This window comes from Mustelus asterias, chromosome 2, assembly GCF_964213995.1.
Source record: "Mustelus asterias chromosome 2, sMusAst1.hap1.1, whole genome shotgun sequence".
In the NCBI taxonomy this organism is placed as follows: Eukaryota; Metazoa; Chordata; class Chondrichthyes; order Carcharhiniformes; family Triakidae; genus Mustelus; species Mustelus asterias.
In genome coordinates this window covers 53,720,589-53,747,432 of record NC_135802.1, presented here as the reverse complement: position 1 = coordinate 53,747,432, position 26,844 = coordinate 53,720,589, and the positions used below count along the sequence as shown (strand labels likewise).

Here is a 26,844-nt window from a genome sequence, read left to right as displayed (position 1 = left end):
TTACTAACAAAAAAGTTGCATCAAGAAGCTATATTTTATAAAGCTCATTACCACAAAATGTGACTGCACCCCAAGTTAGGGCATCCCCCCCCCCCCCCCCCTCCTGCCTCACCTCACACCCCCCACTCCCCAAGCTTATGAATATCCCAAAATATCCCATACAATTTAAATAGCTGGCCACTGGATAGTGAGCTTCTGTGGAAGCTGATCAAAATAATAATTTCAATTCACATCCTTTTCTTTGCATTCTTCCTCTCAAAATTTCCCTGAAAGGGGACTAAGTCATTCTTTCCTAAAATGTCATAGGCACTGGCTAAATCAGTACCTCATTAATACGTCCATTCTTCATTGTTGAGACTAGATGAACAGTTGCTATTCAAATCATATGACAGGTCTATTTATTTTTCACAAAACTTCCATATTTTAAAGGGAAGTCAATATTTTTAAAAATGAAGTGAAATAATTTCAACATGAACCAACATACCTCAATGTAAATCACCCTGCACATGCATAATAGTGATAGAAAATAATTTAGAAGCACCTCAAACTCAATGATTGGCCCGCACACACAAGCAAACACACATCAACATCCCCCCATACACAGACATGCACACTACCCACCTTCTGCCTCCCCCTGCCTGAGACACACACACACACACACACACAGACAGACAGACACACACACACATTTAGTTCAAAGCTCTACTTTTTTTCACCAGTACATTGTCACAGACAAAAAAAAAACTTGTCTGGCTGAAATTCAAATCACAAAATAAAAGCTAGAATGGAAGCATTCAATGGAGCATGAAGCTCTGCAGGGCACAATTTATGTTACCCAGTCTGTCCACATACCAGGCACTGACATGGAAAATAGAAGCCAAATCTAGTTTCTAATAAGGGACAAGACACAGAATGGTAGCATATTATTTCACACCCACTATTTTCCAATGCCGGCTGCAGGAAAATAAATAAAAATTAAAATACACAGAAATAGAGAAGGGGTTAATTTATGGGGTACCCTAATCACAATGCAATTCATCATCATCACTGATAAAATATCATACAATAAGTGCCCAATAACAAGTCTTCTGTGGACCCTCTTGGTCAAGAATGACACTTAGTGCAAATAAACCATAAAAACAGAAGACAAGGAATAAACTTCATAAATTCAAGTTAATGCAAAAATATTCCACTTTGACTTCAATTTTTATTTAGATTTCAATTTCTGCTTCCTTTGAGATGAATATCCTTTTGCATATCGCATCTCCTTGGCATTGGAATGAAGCCATGCTCCCTGGAGGTAAGTGTATAATAATCAAACTCCCAGTAGCCAATCTAAACTCCCAATATCCAATTTATAAACAAATAAGAATGCATACACAGTAAAAACAGTAGCAATATTACCCTATCGAGGCAAAAGGTTGCATTAAACAATTATTCCCACCAATATATTGACATTGACAGTTGCAAGGGTCCGAAGCGCAAACACTTTTGACAGCCACATTAACCCATTTGGGGGTGTCAATCAACAGAATTAAACTGTCGAGAATTCAGGACTAACTAGGACTAAAATTTGCAATCTCTGCAAACATCACTGCTCTGCTTTAATGCAGCAACTTCCACAATGCCTGCTGCTATGGCAGGAAAGAGAGTGGATGGATCTGCATTTAAAGTTACTGCGTCTTCTTTCAAAACCCGTGCAAGGACAGCAGGTGTGGAAAAAGGAAATAGAAAGTACATTGGTTGCGGAGATTGGGGTACATATCATTATCGTGCAGAATAAAGGGTTTTTGTTGTGTGTTTGGATCAGTGTCAGAGTGCTTTCCCACTTCTAGCTGCACAGATGCGAATGAGATGGGTTGAATGAGGTCCTGAGTTGAAGTGAAGTGTGAGCTGATGCTGGAGGATAACAATAGAAACCCATTCCATTTCCTGTGCTTGGTCACCCTTCACTTTAACAGTGGTTTCAACAATCAAGTATTCAAAAAGCCAAATAAAATCAAAGGGTAACTGTTGCCATCCAGAAAGGGATCAATTCTTCAGTTATTGGTCTGGATTGTACCTGTCACCACAGCGTATAAATCACAGCAACTTCTGGTGCCCATACGTGGTTAAGTGCGGAGATCTACAAGTTGCTGAAGTTCTACAGACTGCGCTGTTGCAGCTTTTGGTAATGGGGTCTGCACAGAGATCGCAGTGATGGTGTGAACTTAGGATAACTAATTGCTATTCTCGTACTACAGCGAGATGCAAAAGTTAGGCCTTATATATCCTGGAGTTTTTTTGATGAGGTAACAGAGAAGTTTGATGAGGGCAATGCTATTGATGTAATGCATATGGGCTTCTAAAAGGCATTTGACAGAATGCCACACAACAGATCTGTGGGCAAAGTCATAGCTTATGCAATAAAAGGGACAATGACAATATGGACACAAAATTGACCGAGTGATAAAAAACCAAGAGTGATGGTCGATGGATATTTTACAGCTCGGAGGAAGGTTTCCGGGAATCAGTTTTGGGACCCTTGCTCTTCCTGATATACATCAGTGACCCCTAGACCTTGATTTACTGGACACAATTTCAGAGTCTGCAAATGATACAAAACAAAGCACAATAACTCGTGAACAGTTTCTCTCATTCTGAAAAAAAAAAATAACTTCATAAATGTTGAGTTCCTCAGTGCAGTATAAGGGTCCGGCACATAAAGGGTTAACATGGGACTGATTACAGTGCCACCCAGTGGTCAGTGTGGTGTTGGACATAACCGTGTGCAGAAGCAAGCATGGAGACAGCTCCCAGCTTGGACATTTACTGTTGCTGTGTACATACTTTCTAGTAGTTAATATATACTGTAGAACTAGCTAAGACAATGAATACCTTAATCAAACCTTCTGCACAGCACCTTACAACTCTCAAAAGAAAACTGTAGATTTTCAAAAGTTTTCATTTTGTGTTTTCCTCTTTTATGCCGTTCCTTTAATTAATTCCATAAGCATTCCCCAATTCTTATTTCCCTTTCTATCCGAGTTAAATGAAATTCAATGTATATGTCAGTACTCTTTAGTCTGAATATTCTTCAGTCTGACTGGCTGAAGAATCTTCCATCTACTTTACCTGTTCACAGACCAGAGATCCCATGTAAAGGGAACAGTGTTGAATTAAATGCCTGAAAACCGGAAATTTCCACTGACCAGCACATGAAAATTCTTTGGGCAACCATATGAAAGTGAAAGGTAAAAGTCATTCCTTCTCCAATCACAACAAAATTTAGGCCAATAAAATTAACAATCACCATCATTGAATCCCTACAGTGCAGAAGGAGGCTTTCGGCTCATCACATCTGCATCGACCACAATCCCACCCAGACCCTATCCCCATAACCCCACTAGCCTTGCTAGTCCCCCTGACATTAAGGGGCAATTTAGCATGGCCAATCAACCTAACCCAAACATTGGAGTGTGGGAGGAAACTGGAGCACCCGCAGGAAACCCATACAGACATGGGGAGAACATACAAACTCCACACAGACAGTGACCCGAGGCCGGAATTGGACCCAAGTCTCTGGCGCTGTGAGGCAGCAGTGCTAACCACTATGCCACCGTGTTGCCCTAAGCTACTAAACATTTGAACTTAAATAATTCAATCAGCCTTCAAAATAGCAAATGATCCAGTGAAGAGACAGGAGAACACAACATTCTCAACCCATCAAAAACATTCCATTATGTTTAACACAATTTTGATATATTTCAGCTGGAGTTTAAAAACCTGAGCCAGTCGTTGGATGAGCACATCAAATTATGCTGGCTCAATCAATGCTTCCTCTTCAATTTTTAAACAGTGCTGGAAGAAGTAGCATACAAGCTACAACACTAGCATCTACCCAGCAATGTGGAAAATTGCCCAGGTGTGTCCTGTCCAGAAAAAGCAGGAAAAATCCAATCCAGCCAATTACCTCATCAGTCTACTCAGCAAAGTGACAAAGGGGTCATCGACAGTGCCATCAAGCAGCACTTGCAAAACAATAACCTGCTTACCAGTGCACAGGTTCCACAGTGGCAATCAGTTCCTGGCCTCACTACAGCTTTGGTCCAAACATGAACAAAAGAGCTGAGGTGAGAGGAGAGTGACTGCCCTTGATACCAAGGCACCATTTGATGGAGTGTGGCAGAAGGAGCCCTAGCAAACTGGAGTGAATGGGAATAAGTGGGAAAACTTTCCACTTGTTGGAGTCATACCTAGCACAAAGGAAGATGGCTGTGCTTGTTGGAAGTAATGATTTACAAAGTCAGGAGTGGGGATGCACGCCAATGATGGTATAATGTTCAGCACCAAACATGACTCCTCAGATACTGAAGCAGTTCATGTCCAAATACAGCAAGATCTGGACAATATTCAGACTTGGGCTGATAAGTGGGCAAGTAACAATTGTGCCACACAAGTGTCAGCCAATGTCCATCTCCAACAAGAGAAAAATTGAACCATCTCCCCTTGACATTCAGTGACAGAAAAAATTCAAATCCATTTTCCCTGAATGAATCTCAACTTGCTGATACCAACAGATCCAGGTCTTCTAACTTAAGACTCCCCCAATGTCAACCACATTAAGCACAAGCATTTCCAAAAATGTAAAGATAAACAAACTACCAAGCACAGGTATGACGTAGCACACCAACAACATTTCACAACAAAAACAGAAAATGCTATAGAAACTCAGTGGGTCCGACAGCATCTGTGGAGAGAGAATAGAGCCAACGCTTCAAGTCTGAATGACCCTTCATCAGAGCTCCGTAGTACGAGATCATTTGCATTGTTATTCACAATATTTGATTAACTAGATGCATGAAATCAGTATACTGTCAGAGCTGACAAGCACAAACATAGCATTTGGGAACAGGTCCAGCACTTATTGGGCTGACATAAGCCATTGCCTTCAGTCTTTGCCATAAATTATTTCCTAGCTACTGTCTCCTTCATTCTTCCTGAGCAACTGGCTGAGGCTAAAGCAGACTATTCATACCTTGATGTTGTATATAATCTCATGTTGATCTTCCAATCACATTGGAGTATAAATATATTATATACTATATACATGATATGGGGTGTTGTTTTAGCTCAGTTGGCTGGACAGCTGTTTTGTGACGCCAATAGGGCGGCACGGTAGCACAGTGGTTAGCACTGCTGCTTCACAGCTCCAGGGACCTGGGTTCGATTCCCGGCTTGGGTCACTGTCTGTGTGGAGTTTGCACATTCTCCTCGTGTCTGCGTGGGTTTCCTCCGGGTGCTCCGGTTTCCTCCCACAGTCCAAAGATGTGCAGGTTAGGTTGATTGGCCATTAAAATTGCCCCTTAGTGTCCTGGGATGCGTAGATTAGAGGGATTAGTGGGTAAAATATGTAGGGATATGGGGGTAGGGCCTGGGTGGGATTGTGGTCGGTGCAGACTCGATGGGCCGAATGGCCTCTTTCTGTACTGTAGGGTTTCTATGATTTCTATGAATAGCATTGGGATCAATTCTCAAACCGGCTGAGCTTATTCATAAAGGCCATGCCTTCTCAACTTTGCCTCTCGCCTGAGGTGTGGTGATCCTCCGGTTAAATCACTACCAGTCAGCTCTCCCCCTCAAAGGGGAGAGTAACCTATGGTCCTCTGTGACTATGATGACTTTAACCTGTAGTATAAAGGGTTAATGTTACATATGTAAATACATAGGCAATATCAATGACGTAAGTTTAGATAAGAGCATGGAGAGATAGTTTTACGTAGAGTCTCAAGTTCATTCTGCATTGTGCATAGTTCGTATCACATTAAACAAAAAGTAAAGTTTACCAAAAGCCTTGCCTCCAGCAGTATCTGTAAATGTAAACTCTGAACAACCACATCAAAGACCCATGGCGATGATACCACACAGCATCAGCAGAAAACATAATGAAAGAAGCAGCCAGCGAAGAGCATAGTATAACTGCAAAATGCAGTGAAAGAAATGATTGTAGGATGTCAGGAGAACAAAGCTAGTTTTAAGGAATTTTTATTTGTATGAGTAAATATTAGAAATAATGGCCGGATTTCTCCAGCCATTGACGGAGGCAGGATCTTCCAGTCTCACTGACAGCGTACCCCTGTCAAGCATTCCCATGGGGTGGAATCAATGGGAAATCCCATTGACAGCAACAGGACTAGAATGCCAAGAAACATGTGGCTGGGAGACCAGAGAATCTCAACCAAGGTATACTTTTAAATGGCTCTAATTTAGTGTTTCTGTTCAAGGAAGGGCAAACCGGCACGGTGGCACAGTGGTTAGCAGTGCTGTCTCACAGCACCAGGGGCCTGGGTTCAATTTCGGCCTCGGATGACTGTGTGGAGTTTGCACATTCTCCCTGTGTCTGCGTAGGTTTCTTCCAGGTGCTCCAGTTTCCTCCCACAGTCCAAAGATGTACAGGTTAGATTGACTGGCCATGCTAAATTGCTTCAGTGTCAGGGGCATTAAGAGGGTAAATCTGTGGGATTATAGGGAGAGGCTCTGGGTGGGACTGTCGTCAGTGCAGGCTCGATGAGCTGAATGGCCTCCTTCTGCACTGTAGAGATTCTATTGTTCAATAGTTAGATTGTTGCTGGACAAAGGTGTTTGTGTGGGTGGTTTGAAACATAGAAACATAGAAAACTACAGCACAAAACAGGCCCTTCGGCCCCACAAGTTGTGCCGAACATATCCCTACCTTTTAGGCCTACCTATAACCCTCCATCCTATTAAGTCCCATGTACTCATCCAGGAGTCTCTTAAAAGACCCTATTGAGTTTGCCTCCACCACCACTGACGGCAGCCGATTCCACTCGCCCACCACCCTCTGTGTGAAAAACTTCCCACTAACATTTCCCCTGTACCTACCCCCCAGCACCTTAAACCTGTGTCCTCTCGTAGCAGCCATTTCCACCCTGGGAAAAAGCCTCTGAGAGTCCACCCGATCTATGCCTCTCAACATCTTATATACCTCTATTAGGTCTCCTCTCATCCTACGTCTCTCCAAGGAGAAAAGACCAAGCTCCCTCAGCCTATCCTCATAAGGAATGCCACTCAATCCAGGCAACATCCTTGTAAATCTCCTCTGCACCCTTTCAATCTTTTCCACATCCTTCCTGTAATGAGGCGACCAGAACTGAGCACAGTACTCCAAGTGGGGTCTGACGAGGGTCTTACATAGCTGCATTATCATCCCCGGACTCCGAAACTCAATCCCTCGATTGATAAAGGCCAACACACCATACGCCTTCTTAACCACCTCCTCCACCTGCGGGGCCGATTTTAGAGTCCTATGGACCCGGACCCCAAGATCCTTCTGATCCTCTACAGTACTAAGAGTCTTTCCCTTTATATTGTACTCCTTCATCCCATTTGACCTGCCAAAATGGACCACTACGCATTTATCTGGGTTGAAGTCCATCTGCCACTTCTCCACCCAGTCTTGCATCCTATCTATGTCCCTCTGTAACTTCTGACATCCCTCCAGACTATCCACAATCCCACCAACCTTCGTGTCATCAGCAAACTTACCAACCCATCCCTCCACTTCCTCATCCAGGTCATTTATGAAAATTACAAACAGCAAGGGTCCCAGAACAGATCCCTGGGGCACACCACTGGTGACCGACCTCCATTTAGAAAAAGACCCATCTATACCCACTCTCTGCCTCCTATGGGCAAGCCAGTTCTGGATCCACAGGGCAGCAGCCCCTTGGATCCCATGCCCTATCACTTTTTCTAGAAGCCTTGCATGGGGGACCTTATCGAACGCCTTGCTAAAATCCATATAAACCACATCTACCGCTTTCCCTTCGTCAATGTGTTTAGTCACATTTTCGAAGAACTCCACCAGGCTCGTTAGGCACGATCTGCCTTTGACAAAGCCATGCTGAGTATTCTTGAGTATAGTAAACCTCTCTAAATGCTCATAAATCTTGTCCCTCAGGATCTTCTCCATCAGCTTACCAACCACTGAGGTTAGACTCACCGGTCGGTAATTTCCTGGGCTATCCCTATTTCACTTCTTGAAAATAGGAACCACATCCGCAATCCTCCGGCACCTCTCCCGTCTCCATCGGCGACGCAAAGATCATCGCCAGAGGCTCTGCAATCTCTTCCCTCGCCTCCCACAGTAACCTGCGGTACATCCCATCCGGACCCGGCGACTTATCTATCTTGATGCCATTCAAAGATTCCAGCACAACCTCTTTGTTAAAGTCCACATACTCAATCTTTTCAGTCCACCGCAAGCCCACAGTACATCCACCCATGTCCTTCTCCTCTGTGAAAACAGAGGCAAAATATTCATTAAGCACCTCTGCCATTTCTACTGGTTCCGTACAGATTTTCCCACCTTCACCTTTCATAGGCCCTACTCCTTCACGTCTCATCCTTTTACTCTTCACATATTTATAGAACGCCTTAGGGTTTTCCTTAATTCTACTTGCCAAGGCCTTCTCGTGACCCCTTCTGGCTCTCCTAATTTCCTTCTTTAGTCCCTTCCTACAAGCTGTATACTCATCTAGATCCCTATCTTCGCCAAGCTCTCTGAATCTTTTGTACACTTTCCTTTTCTTCTAGACTAGGCCTTGCACAGCTTTCGTGCACCACGGTTCCTTTAACCTACCAACTCCTCCCTGTCTGCTCAGAACACTGTGCTGTAGAACCCTAGACAGACATTCCTTGAAAAACTGCCACCTCTCTTCAGTAGATTTCCCCGAGAATACCTCCTTCCAATTTACTCCTCTAATTTGCTGCCTTGTGTCTTCATATTTCCCCTTACTCCATATAAACGCTTTCCTAGCTTGCCTGATCCTCTCTTTTTCCAATGCAAGCATAAAGGAGATAGAGTTATGATCACTATCCCCAAGATGCTCTCCCACTGAGAGATCTGACACCTGTCCAGGCTCATTGGTCAGTATCAGATCAAGTACAGCCTCTCCTCTTGTAGGCTTGTCCACATGCTGTGTCAGGAAACCCTCCTGAACACACCTAACAAACTCCTCCCCATCCAATCCCCTTACCCTAGGGATATTCCAATCTATGTTTGGGAAATTAAAGTCTCCCATCACAACAACTCTGCTATTACTGTATCTCTCCAGGATCTGTTTCCCTATCTGCTCCTCCACCTCCCGCTCACTATTGGGCGGCCTATAGAAAACTCCCAGCAAAGTGATCGACCCCTTCCCACTCCGAACTTCCACCCACAGAGACTCTGTAGACAATCCCTCCACAGCATACACCTTCTCTACAGCTGTGACACTATTCCTGATTAGCAGTGCCACTCCACCCCCTCTCTTGCCTCCCTCCCTGTCCTTCCTGAAACATCCGAATCCCGGCACCTGGAGTATCCAGTCCTGTCCCCGAGACATCCAAGTCTCCGTAATCGCCACCACATCACACTTCCAGGCATCGATCCACGCTCTGAGCTCATCCCCTTTATTCACTATACTCCTGGCATTAAAGTAAACACATCTCAATCCTTTGGTCTGAGCTCTCCCCTTCTCTATCCCCCGTCCATCCTCCCTCTTGCACTGTCTATAACCCTTCTCTGTTTAAACTCTCCCCAGTAGCCTTAGACAACCTTCCTGCCAGGATATTGGTCCCCCTGGGATTCAAGTGCCACCTGTTTTTTGTGTACAGGTCACACCTGCCCCGCAAGAGGTCCCAATGGTCCAGGAACCTGAATCCCTGCCCTCTGCACCAGTCCCTCAGCCACACATTCATCCTCCACCTCACTCCATTCCTGCCCTCACCCTCCCGTGGCACAGGCAGCAATCCTGAGATTACTACCTTTGCTTTCCTCCTTCTCAGCTGTCTCCCTAGTTCCCTATCCTCTCTTTTCATGACCCCTTCCCCCTTCCTTCCCACATCAGCGGTACCAATATGTACCACTACCTCTGGCTCCTCTCCCTCCCCCCTCAGGATTTCTGGGACTCGACCAGCGACATCCTGGATCTCGGCCCCAGGGAGGCAGACCACCATCCGAGACTCCCGCCTGCCTCCGCAAAAACACCTGTCCGACCCCCTTACTGTCGAGTCCCCGATTAACACTGCCTTCCTCCTCTTTTCCTTAGCCCTCTGAGTTACAGGGCCGGACTCCAGTCCGGAGACACGGCCACTGCTGCATCCCTCAGGTGGGCTGTCCCCCCCAGCAGTACTCAGGCAGGAGTACTTGTTGTGTAGGGGCACATCCACCGGGGTGCTCTCAATCACCCGAACTTTACCCTTCCTGGCCATCACCCACTTGGCCTCCACCCGTGGCCCTATTTGGTTTCAATTCAAACTGTGCTTCTATTGTACTTAGAGAGGGTAAAAAGTAAAGAAAAGCTTGGCAGAAGCACGAGGTCATTGCTTCGCATCTGGGGGTCCTTTAAAATAGAAAAGGCTGAGTTTTGGCGGTAGTACGTTTCGAAGGCTGGAGAGGGGATATCTCTCCCAACTTTGCTAGATGAAAACCATACCATGGAGTAATGGTTAGGAAAACAAGGGCAGAGAACTAAAGTTCAGCTAGTTAAGGAAAGTAAAGAAGTGAAGATACATTTCCAAGAAGTAACGATAAAGGTACTAGAAAAGGGAACCGTTCAGTAAAGACAGACAGGGCTGAGAGGAAGGCTGAGGTGCCAGAAAGATAGCTGAAGTCAATTTCAGGTTTGGGGGATTTTTACTACAGTTGGGGAAACATTATTTGAAATAATTGTCAACATTGTGGGCTGCATCTCAGTGTATGTATAAAAGCCTTTCAGACACAAGAAATCCTAACGAGGAAGGTGTAAAACTTGAAATCAAAACTTTGATGGAAGCAGTTGAGAGAATGCATCGTTTAAACAAAGATTTGGAACTGTCTTTTTGAAAGCAGAATTTGAAATCATTTGTGTTTAAGCCAGAATGCAGTGAAATAGACTGGTTCATACTACAGGAATCATCTGGGGAGATTTCAAGGAAAATTTCACACATTCTTTTGGGTTCGGAGTAGAGTAGCCAGCCTGTGTGCTTAAAGGGACTGTGTGTCACCGAGGGCTTTATAGCCCAAGATATACTCTGTAACCCATGTTAACCTTTAGCTTCACAAATCTACACAAAGTTTAAGAGGGAGTAAAGTGGTATTGTATCATAATCAAACAGTCATGTTGAATAAATGTTTTTCTTTGTTGTTAAGACTAATTAGCAGTACGTGACTCTGTTGCTCCACATTTTCTAAAATAAAGGTAGTTATGGTCTTTTGAGCCAAGGTTCTGAGTTATTTCCGTCCAGTTATATCATCAACTGGGACCTCAACAAGGACAAGGATAGTGTGGGAAAATATTCAGTGGAACTCCAGAAAAGGTCGCACTAAAGGGAAACCATGGAGAAAATCCTGCATTTGCCAGAATCTTTCGAACCCATAGAAGGCCTGGATCAAGCAGAGAGGTGACTGCACTGACAATCGGGTACAGAATAACTTTGGGACTAGGAGAAGTCTAGCAAGAAACAAGTCAGAACCTTACTCTATGCCATAGGAGGTTTTGCAGATGGCAAACAGTCAGGTAGAGCATAAACAAAGACAGCAGTAATTTACAGAGAAAAGAAAATCACAGCCTTGGATACTTATTTTAGTCTTTGAAAACTGCCAAGGCAAAGGACAAACAATAGGTCCTGCATTCCTGTTGTAAAGCCTAAAGAGAAGGACATAAATTTCATTGAGGATTTAGAGTTACATACCTCAATGACTACAACATTTTTACTAGCAACAACTCAAGAGGATAAATTAAATCTGACAAGTACAAAAAGATGAAGAATATCTTAAAATTAGAAAAAACCACAAAGGTGGATAACCTGAATATATCACAAAAAAATTTATCCCATCCTGAAACAATACCTTGAGCAACACTAACATCTCAACTGTAGTGGACAACTTACTAATTTATCATGAGAGGTTGGTCATTCCAAAAGTGCTCAGACTCGAGATCCTTCAGAAAATATACCAGTGGTGCCGAGGAATTAAAGTGTTATGCTAGAAAGCAAAATTCAGTTTGGTAGCCTAGGATCTCAAAATCACGAGATGAAATAATTTTGAGCTGCATTACCCGAGAAATCCATCACCAAGGGCGGAAAGGAACCATTGATGATATCTTCATTCCCACCCAGACCATGGGATGGACCTTTCTTGGCTCAAGGGCAAGACATTTCTCATAGTTCACCATTCCTCCAGGCAAATCAAGGTTAAATGTCTTCATCATCTGACCTCAGGAGCAGTCATCAACTGAAATGTTTTTCACACATGGCATTCCAGATCTTGTCATTTCAGACAATGGCCCACAGTTTGCAAATTAATGGTTCAAGAAATTTACAGACGGATTCGTCCACATAACTAGTTCACTAGATACCCACAAGCAAATGGAAAGGTCAGGAGAGGTGCAAGAACAGGTAAAAGCTTTGTTGCAAAATATCAACTTCGCACTGCTAAGCTACTGTTCCACACCACTTCAGAATGAGTCGGCTCCGTCAGAACTTTTGACGAGAATAAGACTCACATACTCAATTTCCTGTTGTTCCACATACGTTCATGCCATGTCTAAAAGCAATGGATCTCGAGAGAGTAAGGGAGAAGGAAGATGAGTATCGTGAAAATCAGACCGGAAACTACAAACAAAGGCACAGAGTGCCTGATTTACCAGAAATCCAACCAGGTGAATAGATCAGAACTGAGAAAGCCAATTGCTTCCACTAAAACTCTCCGCCTCTATTTTCTTTGCTCCTTTAAGAAACTCTGAAACCAACCCCACCTTCTCAACATCTGCGTTTGTGGCTCAGTGTCAAATGTTGTTTGATAATGCCACTGTGAAGTACCTCAGGATGGTTTACCATGTTAAAGGCACTAAATAAGTTGTTTTTATTCGTCACAACAATGTCAGCTTCACACATGAGCATCCACTTTTAATCAGATTTAAATAAACTGCATCAGATTTCACTCTGGGCTCCAAAGTAAATGCAACCATACTGAACCAATATTACTGAAATGAACAGAAAAGGTAACAATGTAATAAATCATTTTTCATATCAAATGTAAGAGGTCAGCCACTTTTTCATGTTAATTATGTATCAGTTGTTATTTGCTACATGACAGAGTATTGCCTGAAGGAAAAGCCACATTTTATTCTGAAAATAATTATACAGTGGCTACATTAATCCAAAGAGTCAGCATGAGACATCAGTTGGAATGCTTTACATACATCATCTCACTGTTATTTTGAAACAAACTCTTGGACAGTGCCGTCACCTGAAGTTGAAACAATGCAGAGATGTTGAAATCTCTGAATAAAGAAAACATTGAGAGCTGCTCTACAGTAAACTACATTTTGCTCAACTGCATTCTTCCTCTGGAACGTTCCATTGCAACTTGAGCATTCATTCAAATCCAAAACTAATTTACCCACTGAGGCAATGTTGGGCAAGTGGAAAGTCCAGGTCTTTCCCATTGTAACCAAATTAAAATACCGTCAAAACTTCTGTGCCGACATGAACAACCAGGGCCATATTTGAGAGAGACTTGTTTATTGGGATAGTTGTCTCCTGCCACATTATCCAATACACAAAGGAAAAATTAAAGCTTTAGAAACAGTTTTCAATAAAATAGTGCGGATAATAGAAATCTGTAATGAAAACAACATGCTGGAAAAACTCAGCAGGTCTGGCAGCATTTGTGGAGAGAGTAACTCTTCTGAAGTGGAGTCATATTTGGCTCAAAACTTAACCCTGTTTCTCTCTCCAAAGATACTGCCAAACCCGCTCAGTTTTCCCAACACATTCCATTTTTATTGCTCTTTGCAATCACTTTCCTGTCATTTATCTTTTGTCAAGTGAAGGCAGAAAACCTTTGCATTATAGGGTGCAATTATGTTCCCAGGGAAGCAACTTTCTTTGCTGAGGCAGAGCTAAGACCATTGCTCTTATTTGCAGTTGCAAGTTCGGGACTAGGGAAAACACTTTGGGGGAACACCCATAACTTCAATGTTCTAGGCTTTTTGGAGCTTTGTAGACAGGGGTTACATATCAAGAATTCAGGAAACACATTCATAACTTTCCATCTATTCAATGTGTGAGAGATTTTACTAAGTTAAAGTTGTTATGAAAATGGAAGTTGCTGCTGTTAAATAAATGCACAGAAAATCATGGGATGTTTAGCCACATTTTTGTACCAGTTCTCAACAGATGAAATGCTGCAACGGAGCTACAGATTAAAATTTATCCACGGGCATCACAATGGGTGACAAATTGTTATCATTGCTAACTTAGCCCGTTGTAATTTATCCTACTCCCTGTGCTGGTTACTTGTTTAATTTTGTCAGAGCAAATTAAAAATGCAATATCTGCCAATAACGTGTTACACCCACCACAACCAGATGAAAAGTCAATTTACAATAACATCTGGATGGACTGTGCCCAGAGGGTCGACACTAATTACAGAAAGGCCTGTGTTAGTAAATTTACCTTTCCACAATATTTGACCTACATTTCCATTGATATTTTCAAAGAGAAACAACAAAAGGATATATCCACACTTAAAGATTTGAAGAGCAGCAAGAAATGTTTCGGATTTCTAATGATTTTTGTGCAACTAGTATTGCACAAAACACAAACTGCTCAATATTTTACTCAACTTTTTGAGCAGCTCGAGGGCAATTAAGGATGGGCAATAAATGATGAACTGGCTAGCGACATCCCATGAATTAATGTTAAAAAGCTGTCTAACCATGGAGCTAGATTTAACAATACAGCTTTGACTTCTCATATACCATGTGCTTAACCCATATAATGGGGTTTTGTGTATAGCTGTTCTGAATTAAGTCTGCACTCTTTGCATACATGTCTCAGAATTACCATTGCATTTGTTTTAAATGCAAGGGTAATTTCTGATTATTTAAGCATACAACTGAAAGAAAAACCATTTATGTGGTCTAATTCAGTAGAAGAGCAGTTTGTGCTTACTGACCCGTCAGTCTACCAGCAGCAGATAATATTTTTTTAAAATTGCACAGCTGTCAGCCCTATGGGAGGCCCTGCCAACCAGACTTATGCAGTCTACACTTATAATGCGAGTAGATGCAAGGAAAACATCCTTAGATCATGACGGAGACTGATTACCTTGTGGATAAAAACCAATCAGAAATACAATTACATTGTAATTTTAATCCAAACCTTAACATCAGTAGCCAGCTGCTCTTAACTGGAGGTGGAAAGCACTTACCACATATTCAAACACAAGAGTCAGGGTTTCCTTAGTATGAATGATGTCATGGAGCAGAACGATGTTAGCATGTTTCAGCCCTTTCAACAAGGAAGCTGCAAAGGAATGAAAAGGACATTTTTAACAAGTGATACAGTTAGACTTGGCAGAGAGAACTGATCACTGGCCAAAAGACTTAGGTGCCAGCAATTCATTTAGAAATAACACGACCAATATTTCCACTAAGCTGTACGGGTACATGGCCATGCAAAAACATGAAAGATACCGTGCCCAGAAGGACAAACCTGTGGGAAACGACTGGTACTCATCTGGTCATCTTAAAATGGAAATCCAGTTCCCACCAGTATCAGCCAAGTTGTACTATTTTTTTTTAAATTGAGGCTTTATTCTATGTAAATAAAGCACGCCCTCATCGTGTCAGCTTGGGTCTTGTTTGATCAGGGCCAAGATGGGGTGCAGTGCCTCACCTTGTTAGCTTGGATCTTGTTCGCCCTCTCATGGGGACCATGAATTGGATTCAATTTGAACTTGGTTTTTTGGATAGAATTTTTTTTTTAAAAGCCACACAAGAAACTTTCAAGGGACCACACACTCAAAAATAATGGGCAGCAAACAACAATTCCTGTGGAGGTCGAGTCTTTGAACATTTTCAAGGCAGAGTTTGATAAGTTTTAATCAGTTGGGGAATTAAGCGTTACAGAGATAAGGCGGGACAGTGGACTGAGTGAGTGTTAGATCAGCATGATCTCATTAAATGGCAGAGCAGGCTCGAAGTGCTGAATGGCCCTACTCCTGTTCCTATATTTTATGGGATGAATGTAATTGTAAAGGGAACATTGAGCATTCCCATTGAACTGCAAACTAACACATGACATAGAATATACAGTGTAAGCTCTGCAACACTTGGAACAAGTCATTTCTGGATTTTGGAACTTTCGTTATTACAGAATTATATTAGAATGTCAACCCAAAAGTGAGAACACCAGAAAACACCACAGTATTAAATATATATTTACCCAATACATAAAATAATACAACATTGTAAATCAATAATAAAAATTGTTTAACTTTCAGAAACAATATCTTCCATGTTTCCACTCCACAATGTACTGTACTATGATGCCAATGATGTTGAGGGAATACTTAGGCCTGCTGAAAATATTTCCAAACAACTGACGTTTGAGCAATAGATTTCAGACTGGAGAAATTACAGGATATTTATTTTAAAAAGCGTCAACATTGGATGATCAGGTAAAACAATGAGTTGGACTTTTAAAAAAACTTTAGATTTAAAATGAAACCCAGACCCCATTGAAGAATGGCCATCACCTTTTTACTTTGGGGATATAGTAAAAGCTAGACTCAGTAATGGTGGTCATGACACTATTGTCAGTAAAATCTTATCTGCTTCACTAATGTCCTTCAGGGAAGGAAATTTGCCATCCTTACCTGGTCTGGCCTACACACTACTCCAGACCCACAGCAAGGTGGTTCACTCTTAAATGTCTTCCGAAATGGCTTAGCTGGGTATTTGGCTGTATCAAACTGCTACATAAAGTCGAGGAATAAAACCAGACAGACAACATGGCATCAAACTAGGCACCAGAAACAACAATGGCACAGCCAGCCTGACGACCCTGCAGATTTCTCCTTACTGATATCTGGGCACTTGTGCAAACTATGAAAGAACCGTCCCACAGACCAGTTAAGTAACAGCCTGACACCGTAATACACTCAACCATAAAGACAATGTCCCTGACACCACCATCACCATCCATGGGTATGCCCTGTCCAACTAGAAGGACAGAGCACCGGACATGGTGGCACAGTGATATACAGCCAGGAGGGAGTTGCCCTAAGAGGCCACAACATTGATTCTGAACCTAATGAAGTCACATGGCATCAGGTTAAACATGGGCAGAGATATCCTGCCGATTCTCACATACCATCCCTGCGCTCCACTGATGAATCAGTGCTCGTGTATGTTGAACACCACTGCCCAAGTCCAAAAAGACACAGCTGCTAAATTGAGTCTACAGCAGGTGGTGAGGAAACCAAGAGAGAAAAACCTTCTTGATCTTATCCTCACCAATTTACCTGTTGCAGATGTAGCTGCCCATGACAGTACTGGCAATGGGTAATCTTCTTGTGGAGGCAAAGTCCCATCTTCACAATAAAGATACCATCCATCATACTGCATGGCGCAACCACCATGTTAAATGGGATAGACTGTGGCCAGATCTAGCAACTCAAAACTGGGCATCTATGAGGAACAGTGGGCCATCAGCAGCAGCTGAACTATAATTCCACCACTCTAATCTCATAGCCCGGCATATCCCCCAATCTATTGTCACCACCAAGCCTGGTGATCAACCCTGTTTCAATGAAGCGTGCAGGACAGCATGCCAGGAGCAGCACCAAAAAATGAAATATCAACCTGGTGAATCTACAACACAGGACTACTTCTACTTGCATGTCAAACAGCAGACAACAGCATGTAATAGATAAAGGTTACCATCAACTCAAAAATGAACTGGACTAGTCATATAAATACTACGGCTACAACAATAGGTCAGAGGCTGAGAATTCTAATCATAGAATCCCTATAGCGCAAAAGCAGGCCTTCGGCCCATTGATCCTGCACCGATCTCCAACAGAGCATCCCACCCAGTTCTGATCCCTGTAACCAAATGTATTTACCCCATTAATTTACATATCTTAAGAGGCAATTTAACATGGCCAATCCACCTAACCCACACATCTTTGGACTATGGGAGGAAACCGGAGCACCCAGAGGAAACCCATGCAGACATGGGGAGAATGTGCATACTCCACACTATTACCCAAGGCCGGAATTGAACCTGGGTCCCTGGTGCTATGAAGCAGCTGTGCTATCCACTGTGCCACCTTGGTGACTACTAATTCTATCCTGAATAATTGTTTCTAGAAGCTTGCCCATCTATGGTTAAACAGACTGACCAGAAATTGTTGGGGCTACCCTTAACCTTTTTTGAACAAGGTTGAAACATTTGCAGATCTTCAGGCTTTTGGCACCTTCCCAGAGTCTAGAGAGGACTGGAAGATTATGGTCAGCATCCCTGCAATTTCCATTCTCACATCCTTCAATATCCTTGGATACATTTCATCTGGTCCTGGTGCCTTGTCAGCTTTAAGTACTGACAGTCTATTCAACATTTCCTCTTCAGTAACTTTGAAAACTTCTAAGGACAGAGTTCATATGACTTTCACCATGTCCCGGATTGCATCCAGATCTTTGATATAGATGGATGCAAAGTATCCATTTAATTCCTCAGCCGTGTCCCCACCATCAGTGTAAATTCCCTTTTTGGTCCCTAGTCAGTTCTGTTCCTTCTTTTATCACCATTTTATTATTTATATAAAAATTGTATCTTAAAGTGCAATATTTAGTGTTGATATGTTTAAATTTTATTTCATATCAAATACTGTTAGAATTTACAGCATATAAAAGTGAAACCGTAACTCACTGTTGTCAGCCATGGCTTAATTAGCAGTGCTCTTGCCCCGTGACGCAAGATTGAAAGTTCAAGTACCACTTCAGGGCTTGAGCACAAATAGAAAGGTTGACACTCCTGTGTGGTACTGAGGGTCTACTGTGCTGCAAAGTCAGAGGGGCTGTCTTTCAGCAGAGACTTAGGCTGCAGGCGCCCCCTCAGGTAGGTATAAAGGATTACAGAGCACTATTTTGAAGAGCTACCTCTGGTGCCCTATAAACTAGATTATCTGGTTATTGTCACAATGCTGTTTGTCCAAGTTTGTTGTATGCGTGTTGGATGGCGCATTTCCTACATTACGTTAATAACTGCATTTTAAAGTACTTCATCGGTTGTGAACGACTTTGGTAGATCTGGTGGTCATGAAAGATGCTTCATGAGTACAAATCTTTCTTTTGAAATTGGTCTGTGCTAGATTTAATGCTCCACATGTGCACCTCCCACACTACTTCATCTAACCTTAACATATCTGCTTATTCCCAGAACTGCATCTATTCTATACACCTCACCTACTCCATGTGGTACTAAATTCTACTTTCCAACCACAAGGTAAGGATGTTTCGCCATATTCCTTATTGAATTTATTACTGACCAATTAGGCTCAAGGCCCCAGTTTTTGTCTGCCCATTAGCAATTAAACTTCACTGAGTTGGTCAAGGTGGGGCAGAATGTCTGAGCTGACGGTGGCCAAGGACAGGGTGTCCCACAAGGTGTCCAAGCAGTCACTGACACAAGTCACAAAGAAGTCACCCAAGCAGCAGAGGAAAACCTGCAAGCAGAGCTAATACACCTACATGTACCATGTGCTGACCCAGTTCCAACCTCCCACCCAGATCTCGTCCAAGCCATGAGTGTCACAAACTTCTTCGTGGTCCACATTTTCAAGCACATCAATTCAGAGGCCTCACACCTCATTCACTACAACAAGCGGCACACATCTTGGCCTTGGAGATCCAGAGCATTGTCTGCCTCATGCTGCCAGGAGACTGGTCAAACACACCATCTCCGAGGGCATGAAAAGTCACCAAATAAACCAACTCTGGTTAGGTCAACCATACTAAAATAAAATCCCTCCACCCCCAGCTGAAGTGTAGTAATCTTCCATGTTGAAGAGTCAATATCCATCTCCAAGATTGGCTTGGTAGTACCACATCTGACCAAACTGGCAAAGTCCTGAAGGTGGCGGCTGCCAGATTTGCATTGCTGCGGCTGGTTAGAGAGACAAAGGGCGGAATTTTCCCGCCTGCCAGGGGAACTGCAGCATCAAGAACAAAACCTGCACAAAATCACCAGTGCCTGTTCAGAACCACCTGATGCAGGAAAGTATTGATTTTCCTGTCCTGCCCACCACGGGAATTGCAGCAAGCAGGACACGGACCATGCAAAGGTCCATTGACCGTGGACAGAATTTTCCGGCTTTGGGGCAAATGAAGCTGGAAAATCCTGCCCAAACAGTGGGAAAAAATCTACTGGATCTCAACTTCATCCATCTGTCACAGATGTATCTGTCCACAACAATGTTGGCTACACAATTCCTATGAAGGCAAATTCTAGTCTTCATACCAAAGACACCCACTATTATGTTGTCTGCCACTACCATAGTGCTAAATGGGATCGATTCTGAACAGATCTAGCAGCTGTCCTCAGTGCTTCTTCCAAGAGGTAATCAACACAGAGGAATACCGATTCTCAGAGGTTATCAAGGAGAGCTTTGCAAAGTCAATCGCATTGTGTGTGCCTTTTTGAACCCAAATCTGGTGTCAAGGTCGATGCAAGATGGTCCATGTAATTTTAATCTTCTACTGCGTCATAGTGGTTTGGATAAAAAATGGATGGCTTGTTAGGTTATTTCAGCGTGCAGTTAATTGTCTGGAGTCACATATAGGTTAGACTGGGCAAGGGCAGCAGATTTCCTTCCCTAAAGAATATTAGGGAACTAGATGGAGTTTTAATACAACTTGGTGGCTAAAGAGTCACCATAAATCAACCACAGCTAATTTGAGCAGAAAAACAGATTATCTGGTCATTATCGCATTACTATTTGTGGGAGCTTGCTATGCACAAATTGTCTGTTGTAATTCCCAAAGTGAAGTTAGTGCTTTGAGCTGGCTGGTGCTTTTTCTTTGTAATTCCACTTTTATCTAAAATTTTTAACACAGAATTTAAAATTCCCCGACTCCCATTGGACAATTTCAACTTGTGTCTCCAACATTCCAGTCCAGGTCTCTCCCTTGACAGTTCAGTAAAATAATCACTCTGCTACCACATCCCATACATTATAAAAAAGTGTACGCATTCACCTGTAATATTTCTTAAACCAGCTGGTGGCACCATGACAGGGTGAAGCATTTCTAATGTGTTTCATTAATATCGGAACACCTTACCTCAAGAACAAAACCTGCACAAAATCCGTGCCTGTTCAAAATTAGATCAAACCATCTGATGCAGGAAAATATTGATTTTTATAATTATAGCTTATAGCCAATAGTTTGAGGAAAAAATGACTAAATAAAAATCAGGGCTTTATATAGTTTTCAAAATATTTGAACATATTGAATGCTGGAATAATGCCACATGCATTGAAAAATCAGAGACATACCCTCCGTGGATCTCATTTCTAACATTCTCTCACTCCAATCCTTCCATCTCTTTCCCTCTACCGGTTGTTCCATGTCTTGACCGTATCCAATTAACTCCCAAACCTCATCCTGTCCTCTCACCCTACTTGTTGCCAACAATGCACCTGATCTCAATTTCACATCAGGAGTCAGACAAATGACTTGCATCCAAGGTTGCAACAAACACCAATGGACGGTCATGGGAAACAACCCAGAGGCAACTCCTCTCTCTCATTTTTGGCAAAAGTATTGGATTTCTCTTTAGCACCTTCCCAAAACAACTCAAAGATTGGATACTAAACCTGACACAATAAACACAGGCAACAAATCTGTTGTTGCCATTATACAGGGCCTCGGTGAAGCCACACCTAGAGTATTGTGTGCAGTTTTAGTCTCTTTTTCTGAGGAAGGATGTTCTTGCTCTCGAGGGAGTGAAGCAAAGGTTTACCAGGCTGATTCTAGGGATGGCAGGACTGTGTATGAGGAGAGATTGACTAGGTTAGGACTGTTTTTGCTGGAGTTCAGACAAATGAGGGGGGATCTGAGACACTTATAAAATTCTAATAGGACTAGACAGGGTAGATGCAGGTAGGATGTTCCCGATTGGGGAGTCCAGAAACAAGGATCACCGTCTGAGGTTTCAGGGTAGATCACTTAGGATGGAGGTGAGGAGACATTTCTTCACTCAAAGAGGGTGAGCCTGTGGAATTCATTACCACAGGAAGTAGTTGATGTCAAAATATTGAATGTATTCAAGAGGCGACTGGATATAGCACTTGGGGCGAATGGAATCAAAGGTTATGGGGAGAAAGCAGGATTAGGCTATTGAGTGGGACAATCAGCCATGGTCGTGATGAATGGCAGAGCAGGCTCGAAGGGCCAAATGTCCTCCCCCCGCTCTTATCTTCTATGTTTCTCTGAAACACACAAAAACAGAAAATGCTGGAAAAACTCAGTATCTGTGGAAAGAGGAACAGAGTTAACTGACTCTGAACAAGTACTGATTTTTTGAGAGGTTTGTTCTTTAGGTCATTTTGTGAACATTGATCGTAATTCTATAAGTTTTAAGATACTTGTAGAAGAGGATAGTAGTAGTCCCAGGGTGAAAGTACTAAGCTGGGGGAAAGCTAACGACAACAGTATCAGGCAGGAGCTAGGGAATGTAGACTGGAGCCGGCTGTTAGAGAGTAAATCCACATGCGATATGTGGGAGTCTTTTAAAAGTTAGTTGCTAACAATGCAGGATAAGCACGTCCCTGGAAAAATGAAGGATAAAGATGGCAAGATACGGGAACGCTGGATTACAAGAGAGATTGTGAGCTTAGTGAAAAAGAAGGAGGCATACATAAACTTCAGAAAATTGAAAACGGGTAAGGCTCCTGAGGAATACAAAGGTAGCAGGAAAGAGCTTAAACAGGGACTGAGGAAGGCAAAAAGGGACCATAAAATGTCCATGGCAGGTAGGATTAAGGAGAATCCCAAGGTTTTTTATGTGTATACAAGGAGGAAGAGGGTGGCTAAGGAAAGGATAGGTCCACTCGAGGACAGGAGGGAATTTGTGAGTGGAGCCAGAAGAGGTGGGGGAGGTCCTGAACGAGCACTTGCATCAGTATTCACAAGGGAGAAGGATGTAGTGGATGGTGATTGTAGAAAGGAGGATGTTGACATTCTAGGACATGCTGAGATAAAAAGGGAGGAGCTATTTTGAAAACATTAAGGTGGACAAATCCCCAGAGTCAGATAGGGTCTATCCCAGAATACTGAGGGAGGCGAGTGAAGAAATTATTGAGGCCTTGGCCAAAATCTTTGTATCCTCTTTAGCCACAGCCAAGATACCAGAGGATTGGAGAGTAGCTAACATTGTTCCTCTCTTTAAGAAGGGCAGAAGAGACAATCCGGGAAATTACAGGCCTGTGAGCCTTACATCAGTGGTGGGGAAATTATTGGAGAAGATTGTTAGGGACAGAATGTACGCGCATCTGGAAGAGAATAGGCTTATTAGCAATAGGCAGCATGGTTGTGTGAAGGGGAGGTCATGTCTCACAAACATGATTGAATTCTTTGAAGCAACAAAAAAAATTGACCAGGGCAGGACAGTGGATATTGTATACATGGACTTTAGTAAAGCCTTTGATAAGGTTCCTCATGGCAGGCTGATACAGAAGGTGAAGTCATATGGGATCAAAGGTGAGCTGGTAAAATGGATACAAAGCTGGCTTGGGCATAGGAAGCAGAGAGTAGCAGTGGAAGGGTACTTTTCTAACTCGGGGTCTGTGACAAGCAGTGTTCCATAAGGATCGGTGCTGGTGCCTCTGCTGTTTGCAATATATTTCCAAATGATTTGGAGAAAGTATGTGGATCAATCAACATCCGAATGAAAAGTAGATTTTGGACAGGATATCATCAGAACAGAGTCTAAATGCATTTTGGATGGCAATCTTTCTTCAATTCTCTTTTGTACGCTTGCTAACTAGTTATATTCTCAGACAGTGTGTGTTACTGGAAGATTTGGTTCCACTTCAGGTATAAAACTATTTTTTTAAAACAGTACAAGCTAAGGTTACTTGGATTATCAAGTCTATGATGTCACTGTGAAAGAAATCCCAGACCGACCTAACAGTCTTCCATTTATTATAACAGTATCTGCCTCGGCATTTGTCTTGAATTTGCCACAAGTGAAGATCACATTTGTGGTGCCTCTCAATGGGCAAAAATAAAATCACATTGCAACTCTTCAAGTAGTTCTTCAACCGCTGGGAGGCAGCAACTGAGGTGGATACTTGCAATGATCAACCCTGTGGCAGGCAGCATGGAGACTCCTCTGTAGTTGCCACAATCGGGCTTGTCTCCCTTCTTGAATGCAGGCTCGGAATTCCAGATTGGGTTGATACAAATGGCAAGCAGGACCCGATTCCAGCATTCCCAACTTCATTCACAGTCTGAGTTTTGGGGCTGCCTTTAGAGGGTATGGCTGGTTCCTGTCAAAGGCCTGCATTCAGCATTCCCGACCTGGCTGGCTCACCGTGAAGATAGGCATCAGTTACTTCTCAGTAATTTTCATTGTGTTGAGTCTGGTTTCTAAAAGACATGCGGTTCATGGATCCTCAGAGGAATCGTGAACCCTAGTTTGCAAGGGGGGGTGGGGGCCTTTAAAACAGTAAATTCAATAGGTCCCCCTCATGTCCCCTATTTCAGGTTACTCCTGCCCCTTCTCCTCACCCCAACTAGTCCCATAGCCATTCATGCCCCCTTGCCAAGCTATGGCACTTCCATGCCCAGGTTCAATGAACCCTATATGGTATAGTGGCACATATAAAAAAGCTTTGAAGAAAAAGATAACTTCCTCCTATATTTGAAAAAAATCTGCATTACCAGCGAATAAAAGTATCTAGGCCCTTTACATCCTCAAAAACTAAAACTCTTGAAAGCACTTTTGTAAACGAAGATTGCAAAATTGACAAAAGAAGAGTGGCACAGTGGCAAGCCCTTCTGCCTCACAGTGCCGGGGACCCAGGTTCAATTCCTGTTTTGGGTCACTGTCCGTGTGGAATTTGCACTTTCTTCCAGTGTCTGTGTGGGTTTCTCCTGGGTGCTCTGGTTTCCTCTAACAGTCCAAAGATGTGCTGGTTAGGTTGATTGGCCATGCTAAATTAACCATATTGTCAGGGGGATTAGCAGGGTAAATGAGGGTTACGGGAATAGGGCCTGGGGTGGGATTGTGGTCGGTACAGACTCAATGGGCTGAATGGCCTCCTTCTGTACTGTAGGGATTCTATGATTCTATGAAGTCAGAGACCGAACCGTCATTCAAACAATTTTCAATGGTGGGCAGGTGTTCTGGTATTCTAATAGCTTTCGTAACTCAGCCAAGCCTCATTATGTATGCTTCAACTCAAAATAATATTTATTTTGCACTCTTATCCATCTCATATGTTTCATTACTGACCTGTTCTAGTTATTATATTTTAGGATACTTAAATTTGGGATGAATGGTGTTCCCTTTTTGTGTCACAAAATGTTTTGATCATTGCCACATGTACTGGGTACACTTTATGCTTTTCCAGTCCAATACCCTCACTTTTGGTTCTATGATATGTATGTTTGCATGACCTTTAGGACAATCATTTGGTCATTTCTCATCAAGCCTGGATGTCTGCATGGTTTTGGATTCTGTCCAGATGGATTTCCCTGAAAATTGCCAACCAAGGCTACAATATTTCATCCACTTCAAAGAACAAAGAACAAAGAACAGTACAGCACAGGAAACAGGCCCTTCGGCCCTCCAAGCCTGTGCCGCTCCTTTGTCCAACCAGACCAATCGTTTGTATCCCTCCATTCCCAGGCTGCTCATGTGACCATCCAGGTAAGTCTTAAACGATGTCAGCGTGCCTGCCTCCACCACCCTACTTGGCAGCGCATTCCAGGCCCCCACCACCCTCTGTGTAAAAAACGTCCCTCTGATATCTGAGTTATACTTCGCCCCTCTCACCTTGAGCCCGTGACCTCTCGTGATCGTCACCTCCGACCTGGGAAAAAGCTTCCCACTGTTCACCCTATCTATACCCTTCATAATCTTGTACACCTCTATTAGGTCTCCCCTCTTTCTCCGTCTTTCCAAGGAGAACAACCCCAGTCTACCCAATCTCTCCTCATAGCCAAGACCCTCCATACCAGGCAACATCCTGGTAAACCTTCTCTGCACTCTCTCTAACGCCTCCACGTCCTTCTGGTAGTGTGGCGACCAGAACTGGACGCAGTACTCCAAATGTGGCCTAACCAGCGTTCTATACAGCTGCATCATCAGACTCCAGCTTTTATACTCTATACCCCGTCCTATAAAGGCAAGCATACCATATGCCTTCTTCACCACCTTCTCCACCTGTGTTGCCACCTTCAAGGATTTGTGGACTTGCACACCTAGGTCCCTCTGTGTTTCTATACTCCTGATGACTCTGCCATTTATTGTATAACTCCTCCCTACATTATTTCTTCCAAAATGCATCACTTCGCATTTATCCGGATTAAACTCCATCTGCCACCTCTCCGCCCAATTTTCCAGCCTATCTATATCCTGCTGTATTGCCCGACAATGCTCTTCGTTATCCGCAAGTCCAGCCATCTTTGTGTCATCCGCAAACTTGCTGATTACACCAGTTACACCTTCTTCCAAATCATTTATATATATCACAAACAGCAGAGGTCCCAGTACAGAGCCCTGCGGAACACCACTGGTCACAGACCTCCAGCCGGAAAAAGACCCTTCGACCACTACCCTCTGTCTCCTATGGCCAAGCCAGTTCTCCACCCATCTAGCCACTTCTCCTTGTATCCCATGAGCCTTAACCTTCTTAACCAACCTGCCATGTGGGACTTTGTCAAATGCCTTACTGAAATCCATATAGACGACATCCACGGCCCTTCCTTCATCAACCGTTTTTGTCACTGCCTTAAA

General features: G+C 43.1%; 1 protein-coding gene across 2 annotated transcripts in view; it reads right to left on the bottom strand.

Annotated features, from left to right (window-relative positions):
- Nucleotides 1–26,844, bottom strand: part of cdk14 (cyclin dependent kinase 14) — a 570,262-nt gene that overhangs the window by 344,007 nt on the left and 199,411 nt on the right. For both annotated transcript variants that reach the window (XM_078235399.1, XM_078235409.1), the window contains one exon: nt 15,242–15,336. In XM_078235399.1, coding sequence (XP_078091525.1) covers nt 15,242–15,336 — 95 coding nt within the window. The remainder of the gene's footprint in view (nt 1–15,241; nt 15,337–26,844) is intronic.